Source organism: Sebastes fasciatus, chromosome 2 (assembly GCF_043250625.1).
Source record: "Sebastes fasciatus isolate fSebFas1 chromosome 2, fSebFas1.pri, whole genome shotgun sequence".
In the NCBI taxonomy this organism is placed as follows: domain Eukaryota; kingdom Metazoa; phylum Chordata; class Actinopteri; order Perciformes; family Sebastidae; genus Sebastes; species Sebastes fasciatus.
In genome coordinates this window covers 18,343,855-18,365,914 of record NC_133796.1, presented here as the reverse complement: position 1 = coordinate 18,365,914, position 22,060 = coordinate 18,343,855, and the positions used below count along the sequence as shown (strand labels likewise).

The following is a 22,060-nucleotide window of genomic DNA, read 5'->3' as shown; positions in this document are numbered from 1 at the left end:
ATTTACCAGCATTGCATGGCTGCATCCATCGACCATAAACACACACACACACACACACACACACACACACACACACACACACACACACACACAAGGGGACAGTGTGTTGCCATTTGCCAATTAAACTAGAATCCTACTACATACACGCACACACAAATGAGAGGAAAATTGCAGACAAACTGTGCACGTGAGTATGTAAAGTTTTGAAAAGCAAACAAAACAAACACACTGACACTAATTTTAAAATCAAATTACATATCACAGCATCGTGGATCTACAGTAATCATACAGCCTGAAACAGGAGAGAAAGACTGACAGCCAGACACACACACACACACACACACATATCCACAGACAGTGACACCTGCACCATTAAACAAACCCTGTTGTTTCACTGAGAAGATTAATGCTCATAAATCGGCCCAAAGACAGCTGGCTGTATGTTTGGAATGTCAACCAGGTGTGTGTGTGTGTGTGTGTGTGTGTGTGTGTGTGTGTGTGTGTGTGTGTGTGTGTGTGTGTGTGTGTGGGTTGTGTAAAATGGCCTTGTTACCTGACAGTTCAGGAGGTCATAGAAAGAAAGCTAAAGAAAGAGTGCGTTCCCATAATTTACGAGTTGCATCCGGTCACTGGTGCTTTGAAAGACAGACAGCGCTTCGTCTGCTACACTGAAGCACATCACTCATATATCAAACACAGACAAACACACACTGAATTATCTGTGGATTTTCAGCCCGCACACACAAGCACAAAAGACAGGAATGTGCAGGAGAGGAGAGGAGAGGAGAGGAGAGGAGAGGAGAGGAGAGGAGAGGAGAGGAGAGGAGAGGAGAGGAGAGGAGAGGAAGAGGAGGGGGAGGAAAGGAGAGGAGGAGGAAAGAAGAGGAGAGGCGAGGAAAAGAGAGGAAAGGAGAGGGAGAGGAGAGGAGAGGAAAACAGAGGGTGAGGAAGAGGAGATGGGGAGGAAAGGACAGGAAAAGAGAGGGTGAGGAAGAGGAGAGGAGAAGAGAGGAGAGGAAAAAGGAGAGGGATAGGAGAGGGGGAGGTAAGGAGAGGGAGGGAAGAGAAGTGGAAGAGGAGAGGAGAGGAGAGGAGAGGAGAGGAGAGGAGAGGAGAGGAGAGGAGAGGAGAGCAGAGGATGAGGAGAGCAGAGGAGAGGAGAGGAGAGGAGAGCAGAGGATGAGGAGAGCAGAGGAGAGAGTAGGTGTGAGAAGTGCATGGGTATAATGTGATTTAAAGCAGCTCATTAGATACGACGTCTCAGCAATACTTCAGACACTGTGACACCCTCATAGTCGTGTGTTATCCATGAATAATTTACTCATTCATTTTCAACTTGCCATGTTTATTCATCAATAATTTACCCAGATTACCCGTGTCTTATTTATGTTGTGTCGCTCTGCATTTCTCTAGATTTGATTACACGGCTCATCGACGACTGCTGACTGGATAGGTGATTTATAAATAAACACACCAAAAGATTAAGTAAATATGCTTATGCACAATATATAATAGTATTTCATTTTCCACCACCTATTTAACAACATTTTACAATGTAGTAATTGTTTGTATGCCCATTCATTCATTCTTTCTGCTCTATTAGATGACTTGAGAGGCATCAGCATGAGCAGTCAGACTGTGAAGATGTCCAGGATGAACCAAACCCAAGGATTACTCTGACACAAATGAGCCGGTAAGATGCATCTCACACTCTTGTTTTTACCAGTGATCAACCTGCGGGCCTGAAAAGTGAAGCCAATGCTGAAGTGCCTTAAACCTGCAGTCTTTCTAATAGCCAGCAGGGGGCGACTCCTCTGGTTGCAAAAAGAAGTGAAATTGTATAGAAGTCTATGAGAAAATGACCCTACATCTCACTTCATTGATTACCTCAGTAAACATTGTAAACATGAGTTTATGGTCTCAATAGCTATTTCAAGTCTTCTTCAATACAGCATGATGGGCAGGGTATGCTTTAGGGCGTGGCTACCACGGCGTTGTCCGGTCTGGGAGTTGTTCTCGTTTTCGGCTTACAACTTTAACCCTTTCACAGTTTGTTTTCAGTTCATGAAAGTTAATTGTAACATTTTGGTCGCCTAAAAATGTCTTATTCAGCGTTCGGTTGTACTTAGCTCCACCCTCTCGTGTCACTTCTGGTTGCAAAAAAAACAAGATGGCGACGGCCAAAATGCCAAACTTGAGGCTTCGTATAGTGCCTTCAAATGAAACTCGTGAGCTAATGTTAACAACATGGGAAGCCTTGTACACAATATGCTTGGCGTTCAAGTGGTTAAGTCGTGAGAACACCGCTGCTAAGCAACGACAATATTAACGTTACTGTCGACGTCTAGAAGCCACAGAGGCTAACAATTTAGCAAGCTAGCAAGTGGGTCACATAACTCAGGGAATTCAAAGGCATAATGACAGAGGAAAAAGATGAGGTCGTTGGGAATATCAACATTTTCCTCAGACATACAATTACGAAGAATAGCAATATACAACTAAAATTACAATGTATTCACTTATTATGTACCGAAAAATGTACTTCCATGGCCTCCGCCATTTCTGACAACGTCAACAAACACATCACAACTCGTAAACTCTGAGCTTTCAGAAACTTTCCACTTACAAGGTTGTGAATACCGACTTTTTCTTGTGAACACGGTAAACACGACTCCGTTTGAAGGCACCAAAATGGGTGACGTCATGGTGACTACATCCACGTCTTATATACAGTCTATGGTTTTTATTGGAATTATCATGCCTAACATCCTCTGTAATATTGACTCTTCTCGTCCCTATAATGCAGCTAAATCCTAAAAGAATCATCCTTGTGGGATTAAACAAATACAGTACCAGTGTTCATATCAGTATTGTATGATTCAACGGCTCCCTGTGGCTTTCTAGAAACCTTTCACAGTCTTTTTTTTCCCATTCAGTCACATCGTCTACAGTTCTCAGGTGTCATTTTGGTCTAACTCAAATACAATAGAGATCAGCATACCTCCTGACCAATAATATTAGAAAGTTTTCCAAATATAAGACCAGCATGGTGTCGCATTACTCATTACAGCTACTGTACCTTACAAATGGCATACTTTTTCTTTTTACTTTTAGTACATACTGCAGCTGCCTTTACAAAGTACATACTGTCACATGCAGTATGCATACAATTGGGACATACTAAATCTTTTTCTGCCATACTAAATAGTAGTAGAGGTACTGGAATGCACAGTCAATGATACCCTGGATACACGTGTGGTGCTCTGATCTGAATGTATCTTACCTGGCAAAGAAGGAGGCGGCAGCAGAGGTGGTGGTCGGCGGCGCTGTCGTGGTCACAGCTGCCGTGTGAGAGGGAGAGTTTGTGTTTGACGTTGAGTTTGTGTGGGAAGGAGAGTGTGTGTTGTAGCGGTTCAGGGCGGCCTCGGTCAGACTTTCTCTGGAGTCCTCAGAGATCATCTGGGAGATCTGATGAGAGACAGAGAGATTCAAAATGTTTACTCCTGAAGTCGCAGTCAGTGACAGGTTTTCTGTGACAGGTTTTCTGTGACATCCGTGTTTTGTTGTTCCACTAAGAAGTAGAATGGAAGAAAGACACACACACACTACAGCATATCTCGGCTCTAGTCTTTTCCAGATAGAGTCTGGATTCCCACGCCCCTTTTGTATCCTGTTGAAGAATAATTCATGTCCATTCATTTGTGTATGCTGAAGGATTTTTGGCTTCAGAAATAAAGAAATTTCAACAACTTCGAAAATATATTTCATGAGACTTGCAACACTGTCAGATCCTCCTTCTATTTTTTGATATTTATATTTATCATTTGGAAAAAGTACAACTTTTGGAGAGGAAACAACTGTCTCTTATTTTCAACATGGCATAGTTCACATAGGAGATTTTTTTTATTAATGTTCATTTCAAGTGTGTGTGTTATGTCTTGTGTTGTGTGTGTGTTTTGTCTGTGTTTGTGTGTTTTGCTTGGCAGACAGACAGCAGATAAGCTCTTTGGTGAACCAGCAGCAGAATGCTGTCTGAGTCCCACATAGACAGAAACAAACAAACAAACACGCAAACACACCCTCCTCCTGCCTCCGTTTCTCTCATTTAACCCAACGCCCCCTCCTTCACCCTTACACTTCTCTTCCTCACTCCACTTGTTTTTATCTTCTAACCTATTCAGTTTCATCCTCTCTGTCCCTTTGCTCTGCCATCTTAAGCTAGTCACATTTGTCTTTTATTATTGGATCATCCTTCAGGTCATTTGTCCTTTATTAGATAAGAAGGACAGTGAGGACATAGAGAGAGAACTTTGCACTTATAACACTGTGAAGAAATGAAATTTGCTGTGTCTGTGAGTCACTGTTTCATCACAACAACTTTATCTTTGCATGCATCATGGCCATCTGGAATGAAGCTAAGTGGTGAGTGAGAGTGGTGTGAAAATGGTCGGCAAACGCTGCTTTGTTTCATGTACATGTCATAACAACGGCTTGTATATCCGCCGTCCTCGGTCTTCCGGTTTCCCCTTTTTGAATGACGACTACAGACTACCGCTTTCTGTCTGAATATACCTGTATTTATCCTCTGTCTGAAACTCTACGTTTTATCATCTGTCTCTTTAAGACCCCCTCCCAAAAAAGCCCAGTCTGCTCTGATTGGCTTGTGTGAAAAATATGGTGCACCTTTGCAAAGATAGCTCTCAAGCCGTGGGTGAGATATTCTAATGAGCCTATGTGTGACATAGGAAGGGGAGCCAAATCTGAATGGCTTGGTGAATCACGTTTTCTGATCTAGACATCCCACAAAAAACTGACTGGATTGTCTTATTTCACAGTTTGTGGGTTGGTAGGCACCCCAGAGTGAGCACTGAAAAGGTGAGTTTTTCATGATATGTCCCCTTTAAAGTTGTTGCTTATGTGTGAGTGTGGGTCTTTAGTCCATGCAGATTCTTAGGATACTTAAGACACACACACAGAATCATTTATATGACACATTCAGTTGCCTTTGTATGAGAGTGTGTGTTGCATTAGTTTGTCACTGTGTGCACAGATGTGTGTGTGTGTGTGTGTGTGTGTGTGTGTGTGTGTGTGTGTGTGTGTGTGTGTGTGTGTGTGTGTGTGTGTGTGTGTGTGTGTTGATGTGTACAGTATGTAAAGGCATGTGCGTGCGTGTAGGCGACCCATTCGTGAAGGATATGGATTATTGATTATAGTTCTTTATGTGCTGCCAGCAGCCGGACAGCAGAGCACCTAAATCATGACCCCCACGCTCCAATAAAGGAACTATAGCTTGAGTGGGTGTAAATCTGCAAGCGTGTATGTCTATTGTGAGCATGTCTGTGCCTTGTGTCCTTGTGTGTGCATGTGTCTGCACTTCTGTGTGCATGCGTGTGTAAATCAGCTCCACTGTGCGTATATTTACTGCTGAGGGCTTCTGGGGTCCGAGCATGCAGCCCACTGCCTTGATAGATTACCTATTGTAAATGAGACGCCTCTATAGTTTATACACCATTCTCCCTGTGCACCTATATGCATTTCAAATGCTCGGGCTTAGCTTGCTTCCCCCTGCATTATTAAAGCAGTCGTGAATGTATGGAATAAGGGTTCAGTGGGCTACATGGGATACCTGTGCGTTTGTACTGGTTACTCATTTATCCTGATAAATGGGAAGAGGAAAACTACCAGCATGCTGTGGGAGAAATGTCCCCACAGAGGGTTATTATAATGTGAGCTGAGAACTGGAGTAAAGGTGGTTGAATGATATGTGGCGGTCAGCAGTTCAGACAGCAGGGACTAGATTGTTTTACTCAGCTGCACCTCCCATTGTCACCAAAAAAAGTGCAATAACCATATCCTGATTCATTTCATACTATCATGAGGTTTTCCTCTGCTTCCCTGTGTGTGAAACAGCGGTGTGCTGATGGGTAATTATGCTTCATGCATCTCATTAAACCAGCTATTGTAAGAGAGCTGTCAAATTAGTTCTGCATCTGAACTACTGCACACGGAAAAGAGATGGAAAGCATGATAATTCCTGCATGGTCACCTGGCTAATGCAATTGAAATGGATGGCATTTTGGGTAATGTAGCCATTGAAATGAATTATGTTTTTGTTGTTCCTGTTTGTTCTTATGAGGTCGTTCCATTCAGATTTTCCCACAGGACATACAGGCTGAGTTGCTCTCTCTACATTTAACCATAAATTAGATTAAATTACACTGGATGAAACTTTAATGATCCCTATGGGGATATTAGGTCATCGCAGCAGGAGAGACCAGGATGTAGATAATAACAGGACAGAGAGAGTGCTGAGGAAAATACAATAGCCAAATGTGTTGAAAACCATGCAGCAAATCAATGAAAACGCAACATCCGTCCATGTTTTCGTAGCACACCTGGTGTTGAGATCGTACCTGTCAATGGGGGACTTTGATGAATGTGATATCAGATTTCCCCCAAAAGACGGGATAAAAAAAAACACTTAAACACTTATTCTGTCACTCTCACCCCTCCTCTTCCTCTACAGCACTTATCCACCCCCCTCTCTCTCTGCTCTTAGAAAAAGGTAAAAGCTGCCCCATTCATCTTCATTACAACACAAACGCCATTTCCTCAGCATTCACCTTCCTCATCTGTCACTCTTACATCTATTTTATTTTCCATCCTTTTCCAACCACATGCTACAGGCAACCAACATAGAATTGTGCTATAAGGTAACTTTGGTATTTTTTAACCTTGATCCTATTTTCCCACGTTTTTGTGTCTAACTAACTAATAGGGACAACAGGTTCTGAAATTGTTCTAGTATTGTGGGAGAGCTCTGTAGACGGCAGCTGCTCACAGGCTGCAATATGGTGCTATTGGGGCAAGCTGGCACCGTCACAAAAAGTGCTTGTTTTTGCCATGACAGGCTCTGATTGTTATTATAAGTGTCTGACATTATGGAAAGAGTCTCGCTCAAGGAGAAGTCTCCTTCTGAAATCTGGGGAGCTGAGGTGTTGCCAGAAGACAACGGTGGAATAGTGAATACATCCATGGTGGAAACACGAGTGCCAGTCGGGCAGAGTTTGTTGTGTTGGACAACAGAAAACGTAGCTTAGTTTTATCTAAAATATTTTCAGTGTTATGGAACTGACTATTTAGATGATTTCGACAATGTGGATGAGGTCTTTGAATTCGATGGCAGCCTGTATTTATTTGAGCCAGAGTATACGTTTTTTTTCTCTGTAGGCTCTTTTCCATAATTTTGTCAGACACTTATAATAACAATCTGCACCCGTCAGTGGCAACAAGGCCTTTTTGTGGACATAACATTTAGGGCTGTCAAAGTTAACAAGATAATAACGCGTTAACGCAAATTCGTTTTAACTCCACTAATTTCTTTAACGCAGTAGATATTTCTGAGGTTGTAGCAGACTCAGTTTTAAAGCTAGAGTGAAGATACTAGTATCATATGAAATCTTAAGGAATCCATTGATACCAACCATGTCATACTAGCTTGTCGAGAAGGAGGTTAAATAATCTAATTATCCAAAGTTACGCAAAATTTAGTGAGGAAAAACTGTCATGGCCATTTTCAAAGGGGTCCCTTGACCTCTGATCTCAAGATATATGAATGAAAATGGGTTCTATGGGTAACCATGAGTCTCCCCTTTACAGACATGCCCACTTTATGATAATCACATGCAGTTTGGGGCAAGTCATCGTCAAGTCAGCACACTGACACACTGACAGCTGTTGTTGCCTTTTGGGTTTGAGTTTGCCATGTTATGATTTGAGCATATTTTTATGCTAAATGCAGTACCTGTGAAGGTTTCTGGACAATATTTGTCTTTTTTTGTTTTTTTTATTGATTTCCAATAATAAATATATACAGTACATACATTTGCATAAAGCAGCATATTTGCCCACTCCCATGTTGATGAGAGTATTAAATACTTGACAAATCTCCGTTTAAGGTACATTTTGAACAGATAAAATCACCATTAGCAATTAATTGCGATTAAATATTTGAATCAATTGACAGCCCTAGTAACGTTACATTGACGCTGCTCACTTGCCCTCACAGCTCGTTTTGTGGCTGCCGGTTACAGCGTTTTCCCTCAATACTGGACCAATTTCAGGAAGTGTTGTCCCCATTAGTCAATTAGACACAAAAACATGGGGAAATAGGGTTCAGGTTGAAAAATACCTAAGTTACCCTTTAGATTTCAGGCTCGTATGGGGAGAATGAAACGAGAGATGGTGTGTTTGAGTGTGTGTGGTCCTGCCTGCTTCTATCAGGGGGATAGACACAATCTGTAAAACAATCTAAATGCTTACTGCAGCAGAGTGGAGGAGGGAGAGAGAGAGCCTGCCCTTTCAGGATGAAAGTGGGGGAGAGACACACACACATGGAGTTAGTGAGCAAATGGAATAGGGTGTTTATTTAGTCAACATTAGAGATAGAATTACAGAAACAAAGACAGTGTATCTGAGACAGAGAGGAAAGGAAAAGAAAGCAGAGAACACATGACCTTCTGTAGTTGAGGTATGAGGACGTGACAAAACTACACGTCAGAGCTCAATGCTGTCTTCTTATTGGGAGCATGTGTACTGCTCTCTCACAGAGGAACTCAAGGGGACTTTGGCCAGAGTAATTTATGGAATACAGCCATTGTATTTGCGAGTTTGGCTTGCTAGTGAACTTTTAATTTAGCTGATGAGATGGGAGTGCATGGGCATGGTGTGCAACTCCACTGGAGCAGTTGGGGCATTGCACTCCTTTAACACTGTAGGACTCATGATGGACAGATGGGGAAAAAACGCTGCTCTTTCACTTTCCCCAACCAGATTTATCCTGCCCTTCCAGGGATCGAACTGGCGACCTTCCAGTCACAAGCTTCTCTAACCTTTAGGCCACCACTGCTGCCCAAATTAATCCTAAAGGATATTCAGCTAAGTCTGACAGTGTTTGGCAGTGGAGGTTTAGCTTTTATTTTGTACAAAATATGGCAGGAAAATACTGTAAACCTGTGTGTGTGTGTGTGTGTGTTGTCTCACGTCCTGTTTCTCTCAAAAGAACACCACACACACACACACTTAGACACAACAGACAGAAACACAGTAAACACACACAGAGGCACACACTGTATAAACCTGTTTTCAATTAGCTGCTTGAAGGACAGAGCGAGGGCAAAGAGACAATGTTAGATTTGTTTTTTCTTGCCAGAGAGAGAGAGAGAGAGACAGAGAGAGAGAAAGAAAGAGCGAGAGAGAGAGAGATACACACCACCACTAGAATTTAACATGAAACTATATGAAATCTATTTGAAGATGTTTGTGGCCTTCATCGGCTCACTGATCCCAGTGAGCTACCTGGCAGATTCACACCCAGTCTGGTATAATCAGTCTTCCTTGTTCTGACTGATTCAGCATTTTCCATTTGTCCTACCCTTCTTCTGGGACCAAAAAGAAAAGTCCTAATAAATATAAAATGCGGAGGTTGTCAACTCTTAGATTGCTGACCCAGCACGCTTTTAATGTCAGCTACACCGGCAGACGGGTCGCCTCCGTTCTCTGTTTCTCTCTTTCAGCTCTCCTCTCTGTCTTTTGTTGTGCTACCTCTGAATGTGTCTTAAATGGTGATTTTAATCATTAAAAGTGATTACATCAAATAAGACCATACCAGTGTTGCTGTTGGTAGTATTTCTAAATCTCATTTCCCATAAATCCCACTCATTCTGGGTGCAGAGTTACAATTTAAACCCAACTAATTTTCCCTGCTGTCGTTCCACATGTATTTGTTTTCTTTTTTGCTTTGCCGAAGAGCGTGAATATGTTGGAAGAGATTTCTCATCTGCCATTATAGACCTACTGAAAGCTCCACTGATGCTACAACATGAACAGCAATCCTTGTTTTGTACTGTACAGCAGCAAAAATGTAAATACAGTGTAGAGGTTTGCTAGTCATCTCAGCAATGTGTCCATATACACTGATCTCTCTATATAAACTGTCTCTTATTCTCTCTTATTCTATAACCTCCTCTTCATCCTCTCTGCCCACATCTCACCATCTTCCAGTTTCTCATTTCTACTTTCCATACCCATTTTTTGATCATCTCTCTGCTCAACTCCTCCCCCTCTCTTCCTCTCTCAGGGGTGAGTCTAAACGAGGGTGATTTATTATCGTGCTCGCTTTCTCCTTTCCTGCTGAAACACCATTAGTGTCAAAGTCACGGCACAAACACTCAGACTCACTAACATGTTACATCTCCCAACACAGACACTAACTCAAATACTTTATACACAAAACAGAGCCCTTTTGCACACATAGACAAACACTCTTGCACACAGATGCTCACATACAAGTTGTTTTAGCACACACAACACGACACACACATTCAAATATTTACCTTACTTACAGTACTTACTTATCTCACAGAACAAAACGTGTAAGTATCATAAACGTGTGTTTGCCACAGAGCTTATTTTCTGCATAATCCAAACCCCAATAGAAAAATCCCATTGGCTTTTTGTCAAGGGAACCCAGGGCGATGCTAACTTCCTGGTTGGCCCACAAAAATACGTCATCCCTACAGCACTCTACACTAACCTGAAAATAAGAATCGTTGTGTTTTCGTTAGCTTCGAATGAGTCCTTCATATCTAAATAGGGAGTGGGTCCTCTTCACAGAGACCGCCATGTTGCTCCGCTCACTGTGGTAACGTGAGCCGCAGAGTACAAAACTGTGGAACCGCCAGCCGCCGTCTAACTTCCATTGCATCTAAAGTAGTGTTATTATGGTATGGATGGCCTCTGAGCGAGGCGAACAGCGTTACCACAGTTTTTCACTCAATCGGCGGCTCATGCTCAGTCTTGGAATGGGAGGAGTGAGCGGAGGGGTATTCAGTTGGTTGCAATCTGCAACCACACCACTAGATGCCGCCAAATCCTACACACTGTTCCTTTAAGGATGGTAAAAAAAAATCAACACACTCATGTATGTTGCAGACTAACAACATGAGGCAATTTATTAATGTTGGAATACAATAAAAGACATATAAAAGAAGAAGCTAAATCAATCTTAATCTAATTATATAATTGAAATTTGGCAAAAAGAGAAATGCTCTTTCCGATTTGAACACCTTCACTGTCATTTCCACAAAGACCGGCCAGAATACATGAAGGCTCTTGTGCCTAATTTATTTCTGACCAGTGGGACAAGATAACAAAACAATTCCAGAGATTGTACAAAATAATTTCCACCCACGACTCCATATCTCTGCATCCGACTCAAATCATGGGCTGAATGAAAATATGAAGAGAGACGGCGAAACAGCAAGATAGAAGAGGGGGTGAATATGAAACAGAGAAAGACAGGAGAAATAATAGGGGAGAAGGAAAGAAAGAGGCATAAGTGTGTGTGTGTGTGTGTGTGCGTGTGTGTATGTATGTGTGTGTGTGTGTGTGTGAGAGAGAGAGCGAGAGAGAGAGAGAGAGAGAGAGAGAGTGAATGAGAGTGAAGGAGTGAAGGGGTACTGGGGGTGTGTGACATAGAGTCCCCAGAGTTCTAATTATCACTGTATGAATTATTACATCTGTAGAACACGTTCATACACACATGTGAACACACGCACACACACACACCTCTGGATCTCCCCTGCAGTCTCAGCTCTCCTGCCTCCCTCCGCACACCTCGAGACCACACGTCACCTGAGGCGTTTTCTCCCTCCTACCATCTTCCTCTCTTGTCTACTCACGATCCCTCTCTTCCCTTCTCCTCCTAAAACCTCTTCTTTTATCTCCATTTTCAATTTGACTCACTTTTACAGTTTGCATCACGTTTACTCAATTCTTTATGTCCTGCCTCGATCCAGTCGATAAGGATATTATTCTCCCCCCTCGTTAAGAGATGGTTATCAAATCCAAGAATTCTGAGTTGATTATGTGTCCTCGTCAGGCCAGCCATTAGGAATTATGGACAGGGGGACAGACTTTCCAAATTGAGTCCCTCATCCATCCGGACTCCAGGTTGTCTAGTTTCATATGATACCAGTATCTTCACGCTAGCTTTAAAACTGAGCCCGCTACAGCTGGTTTTATTTACTAGTCTGCCTAGCTCCTCACCTTTGTACGATCAGCTTCGCCTGTCATACCTTCTGCTTCTTCACACTTTTCTATGGCCAGAAATTTGGCCACTGCCTCTCTGATCCTGTCATTTTCTGGTTCTCTCTGTTCCCTGGTTTTTATTTTTTGAGCCCCTGATCAGGGCTTTCCACAAGTATATAGAGTAGCCAGCCAGTGGGAAACAGTATAGCGAGCTAGGAGCAGATGGCCCATTTCCTCCATGCGGTGTGCTTCCCTCGCCAAACCTCGCCGCTTCCCGGGTCAAATGATGACTGGAAGGGGTGGGGTATCAGATGACAAATCTATCATGTAAATACATTTAACTTGTATTGTCAGTGATATAGGTAAGTAAGTAAATTGACCTGTGTGTCCGACTCAAATCGAGAGATGCATTCATCTGCAGGTAGCCTGTTACCATTTCTTATAATCATATAAGACCAGAAATATTTGTTTATTTAGTTTTCCATGGTAATATTTGCAATGTCCCCGTGGGAGAAGTAGCTCTACAGATTTTATGTGTGATTGCAGGTATCTTACCTGGTACGGATAGAGTGTAACTCCTCCATTAGTTCGGTTCAGGTGCTGATGGGCCTGCAGTGCTGCTGTACTCAGCACTGCTCCACTCCCGTTACCGCTATTATTGCCCGGGCTGTTTACTCCAGTCACTGGTTGCTGTTGGGCACCAGCTTTTCCTGAGCTGGGGGACCCATTCCTTCTGTCCACCCCACCTCCAAGCCCCAGGGAGCTGGGCTTGGACCCCAATCTGTGCCCCGGGCCTTGAGGTTGTGGGTTTGTGGGAGCACAGCTGGATGAGGGACTCCCATGGCTGGGGTTAGAAGGTCCGTGGCTCGGGCTGGGCGTCGGGGTCTGGCTGGGGCTTGGGGAAGGCGACTGGGAGGACGGGTGTGAAACGGCAGCAGCAGCTGAGGAGGAGGAGGAGGAGGAGGAGGAAGGAAGAAAAGGAGGAATCCAATCCCGTGAACCAGGACCTCCCGGTGCTCCGGATGCTCCCATCGGACCCAGAGCTCCTTGAGATCCATATCGTCCGATGAGAGCCGGAGGGGACGAGGGGGGAGACAAATCCCACTGGTCGAGAGTGAGGACCATGCGCACGGCTTCCTGTTTGAGCTGAGTGAGGTGGGTGGCGCAGACATCACAACGACTGTCACGCTCGTTCCACGCCCGCCGAGAACTGTTGGGCACCTGGAGCTTATCGTGAAGGAGGAGAGAGAAGGAGGGATCCTGGAAGGAGAGAGAGAGACAGGAAGCCAAGGTTTAGACCAGTGTCTGGAGGAATGAATGACAGCAAAATGAGCAAGAATGGCATATTTTGAGCTGCACTGGAGAATGAAACTGAAGGAAACTTAGAGGAGAGGAGAGGAGATGATATGATAGGCGTGTTGAACAAATCATGAGTATGAATATTTATAGGAAATCCAAGAAACATTGCTTTGTAGCCCCGGGCAAGATGTGTAGAGAGACACACCCAGAGAAGGACGTGCAAAAGCAAGTACACACACAAAAATGCAATGTGACACACACACACACACACACACACGCACACACACACACACACACACACACACACACTAAATCCTTGGGGTCTAAAGGGTAAAAGTGTCACAGAGGCTGGCAGCAAGGAGAGTCCTTTACAGAAATGAAAACAACTGACCTTCTACTCACTCTCTCTTTTCCTCTCCTTTCTTTCTTTCTCTGCATGAATGTTGCTACAGTACAGCCTGATATTGTGGGTGTCACCTTTGAATCATCTGTAAAGCATCTTGGTGCAATAAATACAGAAAATATAAAAGATAAAACAGCAGCAAATTTTTTTTTTATGAGGTTAATTGCTTGACTATCAATTTTCTAGCAACGAGAAATTAAATTAAATGTATTTCCCATTAAAAGGGTATAAAACTATTTGATGTGGAGGCAACAGCTCAGTGAAGGTAACACAAACTATTCCTTGTTCATTAATGTTTTAGAAAGGAGTTAAACATATTAAAAGTAAATCTTAGAGAATGTACTGAAACAGCACTCAACAAGTAAACTTTCCCTGACATTTTAATTTTCACCTGCTGTCATCTTCTCATTTTAAAACCCATTTTTCTGTAACTGAATTAGTAAAGCATGATACTAAGTGCTAATGGTCCACTTACAGATACAAATCTTGGAAGATTTATTAAGACAATATATCAATATATTATACAATATATATATATATATATATATATTGTATAATATATATATATATATATATATATACCACATTGTTGTGTGTAAGTTGTAGAGCGGCACAATATGAACACACAGCACCACAAATCTGCAGCATAAAATGTGACAACAGTGTTTGCACTGTTATGTATTTCAAGAATAAAAGCTTCTTTCTTTTGCTAAAAAGAAAGTAAAGGAGGCAGTGCCACACAGGACTGACTGTAATACGACATCTCCGAATATGAGTTATAACTGACCTTCCCAACATGCACTGGGGCAATAGAGTCATGGACATAAGTCTTGTTTTATGTGTATTCCTGCTTTGTTACTGGTATTATTTTGTTCTACATTGTGCTCCACAATGTTTCCACACAGTTAGATATCACCAGTGAATGTGATTGTACTATGAGGGGTGTTGGGTGCATAATTGGAGGAGGTTCCCGAGAGACTTTTAAGTGATAATCATAAGGCTGCCATGAAAATGAAACCTTTAGAAAATCTCTGGAAAAAGGCCCTTTAATTGCATGAACAATTTTCAGCAAGTGAGTTCTGTAGTTAATAATTTAATATGTTTTAGTGTCTAATTAAACACCATGTGCTCTGACTCCATTGGTCTTATTACAGTCCGTCTTAGTTGAGTTTATTTATTTTTACTCACAGTATCTCAGCGGATATGTTGCTGTATATGTTTAGTATATGTAACTCTTCATTATGAAAATGTTGCTGTGATAATTAAACCAAGTGATCATAATGATTACTCAATAACCTGCATGTCCTTATCTAAGCCATTTGTATTTGAAAATGAGCTAACTGTCAATAAGCTGCACTTTTGCAGGTTTGGGCTTAAGACCTTGTTGCTCAACAACAACAGTTGTGGATTAATTTCATGGTGTAGAGATACTCAGAGCGCTGCTTGCACTGGTCGTTGCACCGCCACAAAAGTAGGGCGCTTTATGTGCACAGGCCAACTGGCCAAAGTAATGGACTATAGAGGCTGCCCAAGGTGTAATATCATGTGTAAGTGGTTTATAGTATTAGAAGATTGGTCACAGTGTGTAAAAAGTGCCAACCTTTCTATTTCTTGGGCATTGCTTTTGTTCACAAACAACTATATTAAAGGGAAACACCTCAGGCAAAAACATTGCTTTTCATGCACTGGTCAATTTAGAGATTTTGGGCTATTTTACTACCATACCCTTTTCTTTCCAACTGCTGGAAAGAAAACATCCAAAATACACATTTAGGTGTTTATTTTATTACCTTTGTCTATTTGCGTCTGTAGATTTAATTTCTCCTAAATTCACCAAAACTTAGCATTATGTCATGCCTCATATGCATATCTAAACATACAATTTCAGAACACTTGTAATACAAAAAATACTTGTCTTAATGTAAGTAATCAACCAGGGATGTTTAATGGTGATATCTATTAGTTTTTATCCTAGTCACCTGTACTGTCTTCAAAATGTATGGAATTTTAAAATCCATATCTTTAAAGGCAGTTTTCTCAAAATGAATTTTTTCTCATACTCCATAGTCAGAAATATCCACTTCAGTAGCATTTACATACACCAAACTTTCCAGTTCCACTCCTATCTATATTCTGAACGTTTATGTAGAGGGTATTGTTCATATATCATTCATAGCCTGATTTATTGAATATTTTATCCCTAAAAACATGGCAAAGATTTATTATTTTTATGGCTGTTGACAGTTTTTTCTGATTTATGGAGTGATAAAAGGAGATGTCAAAAATTCCCTCTGTAAAAACATTACTACACTAACATGTCAACAAAATGAAGCAAGAATTTCTGGCCTGGCTTCATCACGTGTTCAGATTTCTGTTCTGGAAATGTATGCAAATTAGCACATATTTGATAAGATAATGCCTCATTTGCATATTTAAACATACATTTTCAGAAAACTTGCAATACAAAAAATAAATGCCTTAATGTAAGTAACCAACTGGGAAAGTTTCATAGCGATATCTATTACTTAATTTTTTTCCCCTATTCACCTGGGGTGCCTTACCTGTGAAACCCATCAAACAGCTTCTGAACACTCCCTCAACCACATCTGTTCCATGTTCACAGATGTGTGCCAGGATGCACATCTGTGAATGTGGCAGAATATTTGACTATTTTTACTCTGGCAAATTCACCTTTCCTGGTGAGCGACAATAACCACAACCACAACACATCTTCTCTGATAAACATCTAAACTGGAAATACAGAATTGCATGTATTATTCTTTCTATCTTTTCTCTCCTTGTGTTGGTCCACTGTGTGTTCCCCTCTGTCTCTCTGCCAGTGTTTGGCTGGTGAAGTTGTGTGTATGTGTGTGTGAGTAATCCTAATGTGCTTTCTTGCGTGCGGAAATTCGGATATTTGTCCAATTTGTTTGCGTACTTACAGTATATGTGCCTGTTTGCACGAATGCATGTACAGGTATGTGGTACGTGCGTGTACGTGTGCATGTGTTTTTCCAGACTAATTGGAGCCACAGAGCAAAGCCACTCTAAATCTCCTGCCACGACTCTCTGGTCTAAATATCAAAGTTAACAAGCTAAACACACGCACACACACACACCGATACACATCTGTGTCTAAAGCTCATTTGAACTCCCCTTGAAAATATTTCTTCCATGTTTTTTCCACGAAGCATTAAGCACTTTATCTAACAAAAGGTCATTAAATAGAACTAGTTTTTCCTTATAAAAGTCTGCCTTTACTTGAGTCCCTTGAGACTCTCGGTGGGATTAAAATGACTGAGTGTGACGTTGTGAGCTAATTGTCAGTCAGTGTAGGTGTAGCTCCTTTGGAGCTCTGTACTTCATCAAAACATCAAAACTCATTTGATAACTGTAATTATCTTCCTGCTTTCAACCGGCACACCTCTTCTGTAACACTAAGGTCAGGTATCTGTGCAGGCCCTCACCCTTTTCTGCACAAATGATAGTTACAGCACAAATGATAGTTACAGCAAACTGAGTGAATGGTTACATGTAAAATCATCTCACGCTATTTTAACTTGAGTTACAGTGAAGACCTTATCTGAAGATATGCACAGGAATATCCACAAGAATAAAAATGTTTTGTTTTATGTTATTCTGTGCACATTCCTCCGTACAGATGACATGTAATCTTTTCTCTGTAACTGCTTTCTCTTGAATGACTGCTATTACTGAGCGCTTCTGTGTCTCAAAAACAGAGCCATTACATTCACCATCTTCTCAAAAGCTGTTATCCTAGAAAATATTCCACATTTGCAGCTGCATTTTCCATCTGATTTAACAACAGGAACAAAATAGAATAGTTTAACAACTAACGTATGGCGTAGAGTCAGAGTAATAGGAACAATAGAAACAATAGGAGCATAGAAACAATCTAATTACACATGTTTATCCATACTAGTAGAAAACAGAAACAGTTGTTCAACATACTGGGATTTTATTTGAATATCTCTGTGCATCGTTCCAGGGAAGAGGCTGAGCATGATGGGTAGGCATGCTTTGTTTAGTGAAGCTTAATCAATACATGAGTTATGGAGATGAAGCATGTGAATGTGTGTGTGCGTCTAATCAATAGGCATGTGATGGACACAGCTTATCGCTCATCAGATTTAGACAATCAGACATTAAGAAAGAGAGACAGATGATTGACAGGGAAGACAGAAAAACAGAGGGACCTTTGGGTAAATAATGAGTGACTGACTGGTAGGAAGGAGAACATCACATATATGAACACTCAGCTTTCTTGCCAACATACATCCTGTCTACTGTTTACATGGTTTTATATAGTCAGCTGTAGGGTTAGGGAAAAAATTGATACAGCATAGTATCGGGATATTTTGCGTGGCAATATTATATCAATACACAGATCTTTTATTATGTAATCTTGCAAATACAATGTCGACTATAATACAAACAGTTCAAATAAGGGATAATGTACAGCGAGCTGCTCATTGTTGTGAAATAAACCCTGACATGGCAATGCCGTCGCCTGAAGGGGTTTATTTCACAAAAATTAACCGCTAGCTGTACATAATTTAATACACAGCTACTTACTTAAGAAATCAATAATTTGACACAAAAACGGTCCGCCAGAGTCCGACATAAGAACTGCGCCCATAGCAACGGTCAATTATACATTGCATCTGTCTGCTATACAGAAATAACAGACCGTAGAATGCCGTGATTGACCAATCAGAATCAAGTATTCAACAAAGCCGTGTAATAATAAAACTTATTGAAGTGAGATGAACAAAGTGAAAACATCTTATTAGATAAAACAGATGTCGACAAACTGCATAATTTGCAGTTGAAAAAAGCTAATAAATCGCAATATATCTTATCGCAATACTCAGCATATCGCAAAAAATATTGTGATTTAAGTATTGTGATAATATCGTATCGTGGGGCGTCTGGTGATTCCCACCCCGAGTCAACTGTTTTTTTATCCTCTTCCACGTTGACACAACTTCTCAACTATTAAAAAAAACATTTTAACTTCCGCCCAAAGGTCTACCTATCTGTAGATCTAGATGTGTGCATGTGTGGTCAGCCTCATTGGTGGCCCATAATGTAACGAGAGCCTGTTAGGGAGAAAAAGAGAGTGAATGTAACGTACTGTCTGCTACAAACACAAACAAGCCTCTATCAATAAGGAGCCTGTTACCTTTCCTCGATCAATACACCGTCTGTGTGTGTCCACACAAAGCAATATTTCATCTAATAGTAAAATGCAGCCTCTCAATGAGAGCGCTGGCTGCTGGGCTATGTCAACAAACCTCAAGACCACAAGATACACTCACACACATATATGCACGGCAGGAGCTCAGACCTTGCCGAGCATCTGAGTGGTGTGTGTGTGTGTTTATGGATAAAGACTACCTTGTTACTCAGGCAAACTAAGTAGCATAACGAATAGAACGTAGTTTTTAAACATATGCATACTGTACACTTAAGGCAGACAAGCGTACAAACACGCACATTCCTGGCTGGCATGAGACACCACACACACTTCAAGCTACAAAAAATAAGCTACCGGTGTGTGTCTCTCTCTCACACACACACACACAAAACATGTTTGCAGAGTGACACGCATGAGAGGAGGTAGACTGGAGGAAAGAGAGCTGAAGTATAGAGGCAGATTTGAAATGCAGTTTATGAATGCATTTATTCAGTGTTTCACTGTGCGTTCAATAATTGTGCTTAGCCACGGGGTTACGACACATTTTCTACTGGGTATAAAATTGTGTCTTTTCACATAAGACTTTGACTGAATTTGTTACGAGCGGCTAAGGGAGGGAGCAGTAATGATAGCACAAGCGATAACAACGACAAAACGGCCTCCAGTGCTCTTAAGGAGTTCTCCCTATATGTGACTGAAATGTTCCCTCTAGAAAGAGTCCGTTTCTCTTCATTTCTGAGACTGATACTAAAAGCATTTATTGTAGATGACTGAAAATTGCTCTACTAGGGAACTTTATTGTAGCTGCACTGAAAATATGTAATGTAATGTCAACTGCATCGGGGCACTTACTCATGGCAATGGGAGAGATAATGCACCATCAAACAAGGGAGACGAGCGCTGCAACATGTGCACTCCAATGTAGACACAGATTTGTAAGACCAACAGGTGTGTGTGTGTGTACGGATTTAAAGGGAAGCAATATGTTTAGCCCAGTGGGCTATCTCTGGGTCTGAGAAGTGAAGCAAATGTGGAAGTGCCTTAAAATTATTTCTAATAGCCAACAGGGGGCGACTCCTCTGGTTGCAAAAAGAAGTCTGATTGTATAGAAGTCTATGAGAAAATGACCCTACTTCTCACTTGATTTATTACCTCAGTAAACATTGTAAACATGAATTAATGATCTCAATCACTAGTTTCAAGTCTTCTTCAATACAGCATGATGTTCATTTAGTAAATGATGGTCCCATTTAGAGTCAAATAGAACATAAAGCAGGGCATGCTTTAGGGTGTGGCTACCTTGTGATTGACAGGTCGCTACCACAATATTGTCCGTGTTTTCATCTTACAACTTTAACCCTTTCACAGTGTGTTTTCAGTTCATGAAAGTTAATTATAACCTTTTGGTTTGTCTAAAAATGTCTTATTCAGCGTTTGGTTGTACTTAGCTCCACCCTCTTGTGTCGCTTGGCAGTCCACACGCCAATGGGTGACGTCATGGTGATTAAGTCGACTTCTTATATACAGTCTATGGTTTAGCCATATTATGGTAAAAAATATGGAAAACAGAGGTGAAAGGGGGACAAGTGCCTTATGCTGCACAAGTGGTTAGAGGTTTTTTTATGGATGATTTTTCTATTAGAATGATATCCAATGTTAGTGTGGATTTTTTCAGCAAGATTCAATCAATAATTATGTAAAAGGAATCATGACAAAAATATCATATATAAACATATCCCTAATATAAGCCCCAACTTGAATCACTTCATTTTAAGTCCTTGTTTATTGTTTTTTGTCTTATCTCATCTTCTTGCTACAGACACTGTGTACAGTTTGCAACCATTGCAAGTAAGCAGAGTCTCATTTTACTTACTGTTCATGTCAGTTATTACAAAAGTGTGTTTCAGATAGATAAAACAAACCACTTTGAAGAAATTGTGAAAACAATCCCCCTATCAATGACAAAGAGTAGTCCTGATTTTCCTATTTGGAAAGAACTAGAAAAGTCATATTTTTGCCAAAAATTAGTAGAAAAAGGAGCATCTAATCTCTCCTGATCCCTCTGTATCTCCCTCACACTCAAACACACATGCACAGCAGACAGGCGACTGAAGGAGCAATAAAGTGGACACGGTGTTCGGTCCTTGAGATGAGGGCCTTGTTGTTCCAAATGAGCTGAGAGTTGGGGAGCAGCCAAGCTGCCTGATTGAAAAAAAAGAGGAAAAGGAGAGCTAGTGTTTTGAACATGTTTTGAAGAAGAGAGAGACAAGGAGTGTAGGAAAGAGAGATGAAGTTTTTGACACACACACTCTGTCTCTGTGCCCTCTCTTTGACCCTGTTTCTCTTCCCACTAAAGCTCCCTTTTTGTTATTTGTCATGTTCTGGCTGTGCCAGCTCTTATTATTTACTTTTGTGATTTTGGATTTGGTTTATTTGTATATATTTCCGGTGTTTCCTGTTTTATTTTGGTAGTTCACTCCTCCTGTGTCTTGTCTGGTTTTACTTCCCTCCTTTGTTTGTTTTCCCGCCTTTTGTTGATTGTCTGCCCCGCCCTGATTTGTTTCACCTGTGTGTATCATGTCCTGTATTTAAGCCTGTGTGTTCCCCTCTGTCCTGGTCGGTTCGTCTTGTCTCCCCAGTCCCGTCTACCTTGTCCTCCGTGTTCATTGTTTCCTCCAGCTCTGGTCTTAGTGTTCCTCTTGCCCGTGTTCTTGTATTCTCTGGTTAGTAGTTTTGTTTTGTTTCTCTGTTTGGTTTTTTGGTATGTTTTCTTTGTACTTTGTTCCCCTCCTTGTTTTTGGGGTTTTCTGGATTTTATCAGCTTAATTAAAGCTCGCTTTTGTTTAAAAGATCTTCCTGTCCTGCTTGTACTCTGCGTTTGGGTCATCCTCTGTAACTCACCACATGACAGAACGAACCGACCCTAAATAATGACCCCAGCAGAGAGCTTTTATGCCCATTTGGGCATCCGGATTCGGTCCGAGCATCAGCCTCAGCCCCGGCCTGTTGGCTTCCTGAGCTTCCGGCCCATGCCCCAGCAGTCAGCT

The 22,060-nt window shown here is 41.4% G+C and overlaps 1 protein-coding gene and 1 long non-coding RNA gene across 8 annotated transcripts in view; one reads left to right on the top strand and one right to left on the bottom strand.

Annotated features, from left to right (window-relative positions):
- Window positions 1–22,060, bottom strand: part of kif26ba (kinesin family member 26Ba) — a 114,224-nt gene that overhangs the window by 59,443 nt on the left and 32,721 nt on the right. The window contains exons 3-4 of the mRNA XM_074612473.1: window positions 12,646–13,350; window positions 3,284–3,468 (exon numbers count right to left, since the gene is read on the bottom strand). Coding sequence (XP_074468574.1) covers window positions 3,284–3,468; window positions 12,646–13,350 — 890 coding nt within the window. The remainder of the gene's footprint in view (window positions 1–3,283; window positions 3,469–12,645; window positions 13,351–22,060) is intronic.
- Window positions 1–22,060, top strand: part of LOC141753860 (uncharacterized) — a 78,140-nt gene that overhangs the window by 26,361 nt on the left and 29,719 nt on the right. For 4 of the 7 annotated variants that reach the window (XR_012590528.1, XR_012590529.1, XR_012590526.1 and 1 more), the window contains 2 exons: window positions 1,414–1,485; window positions 1,604–1,693. This is a non-coding gene — a long non-coding RNA (uncharacterized LOC141753860). The remainder of the gene's footprint in view (window positions 1–1,413; window positions 1,486–1,603; window positions 1,694–22,060) is intronic. The other 3 variants (XR_012590532.1, XR_012590531.1, XR_012590527.1) reach the window with 1 other exon arrangement.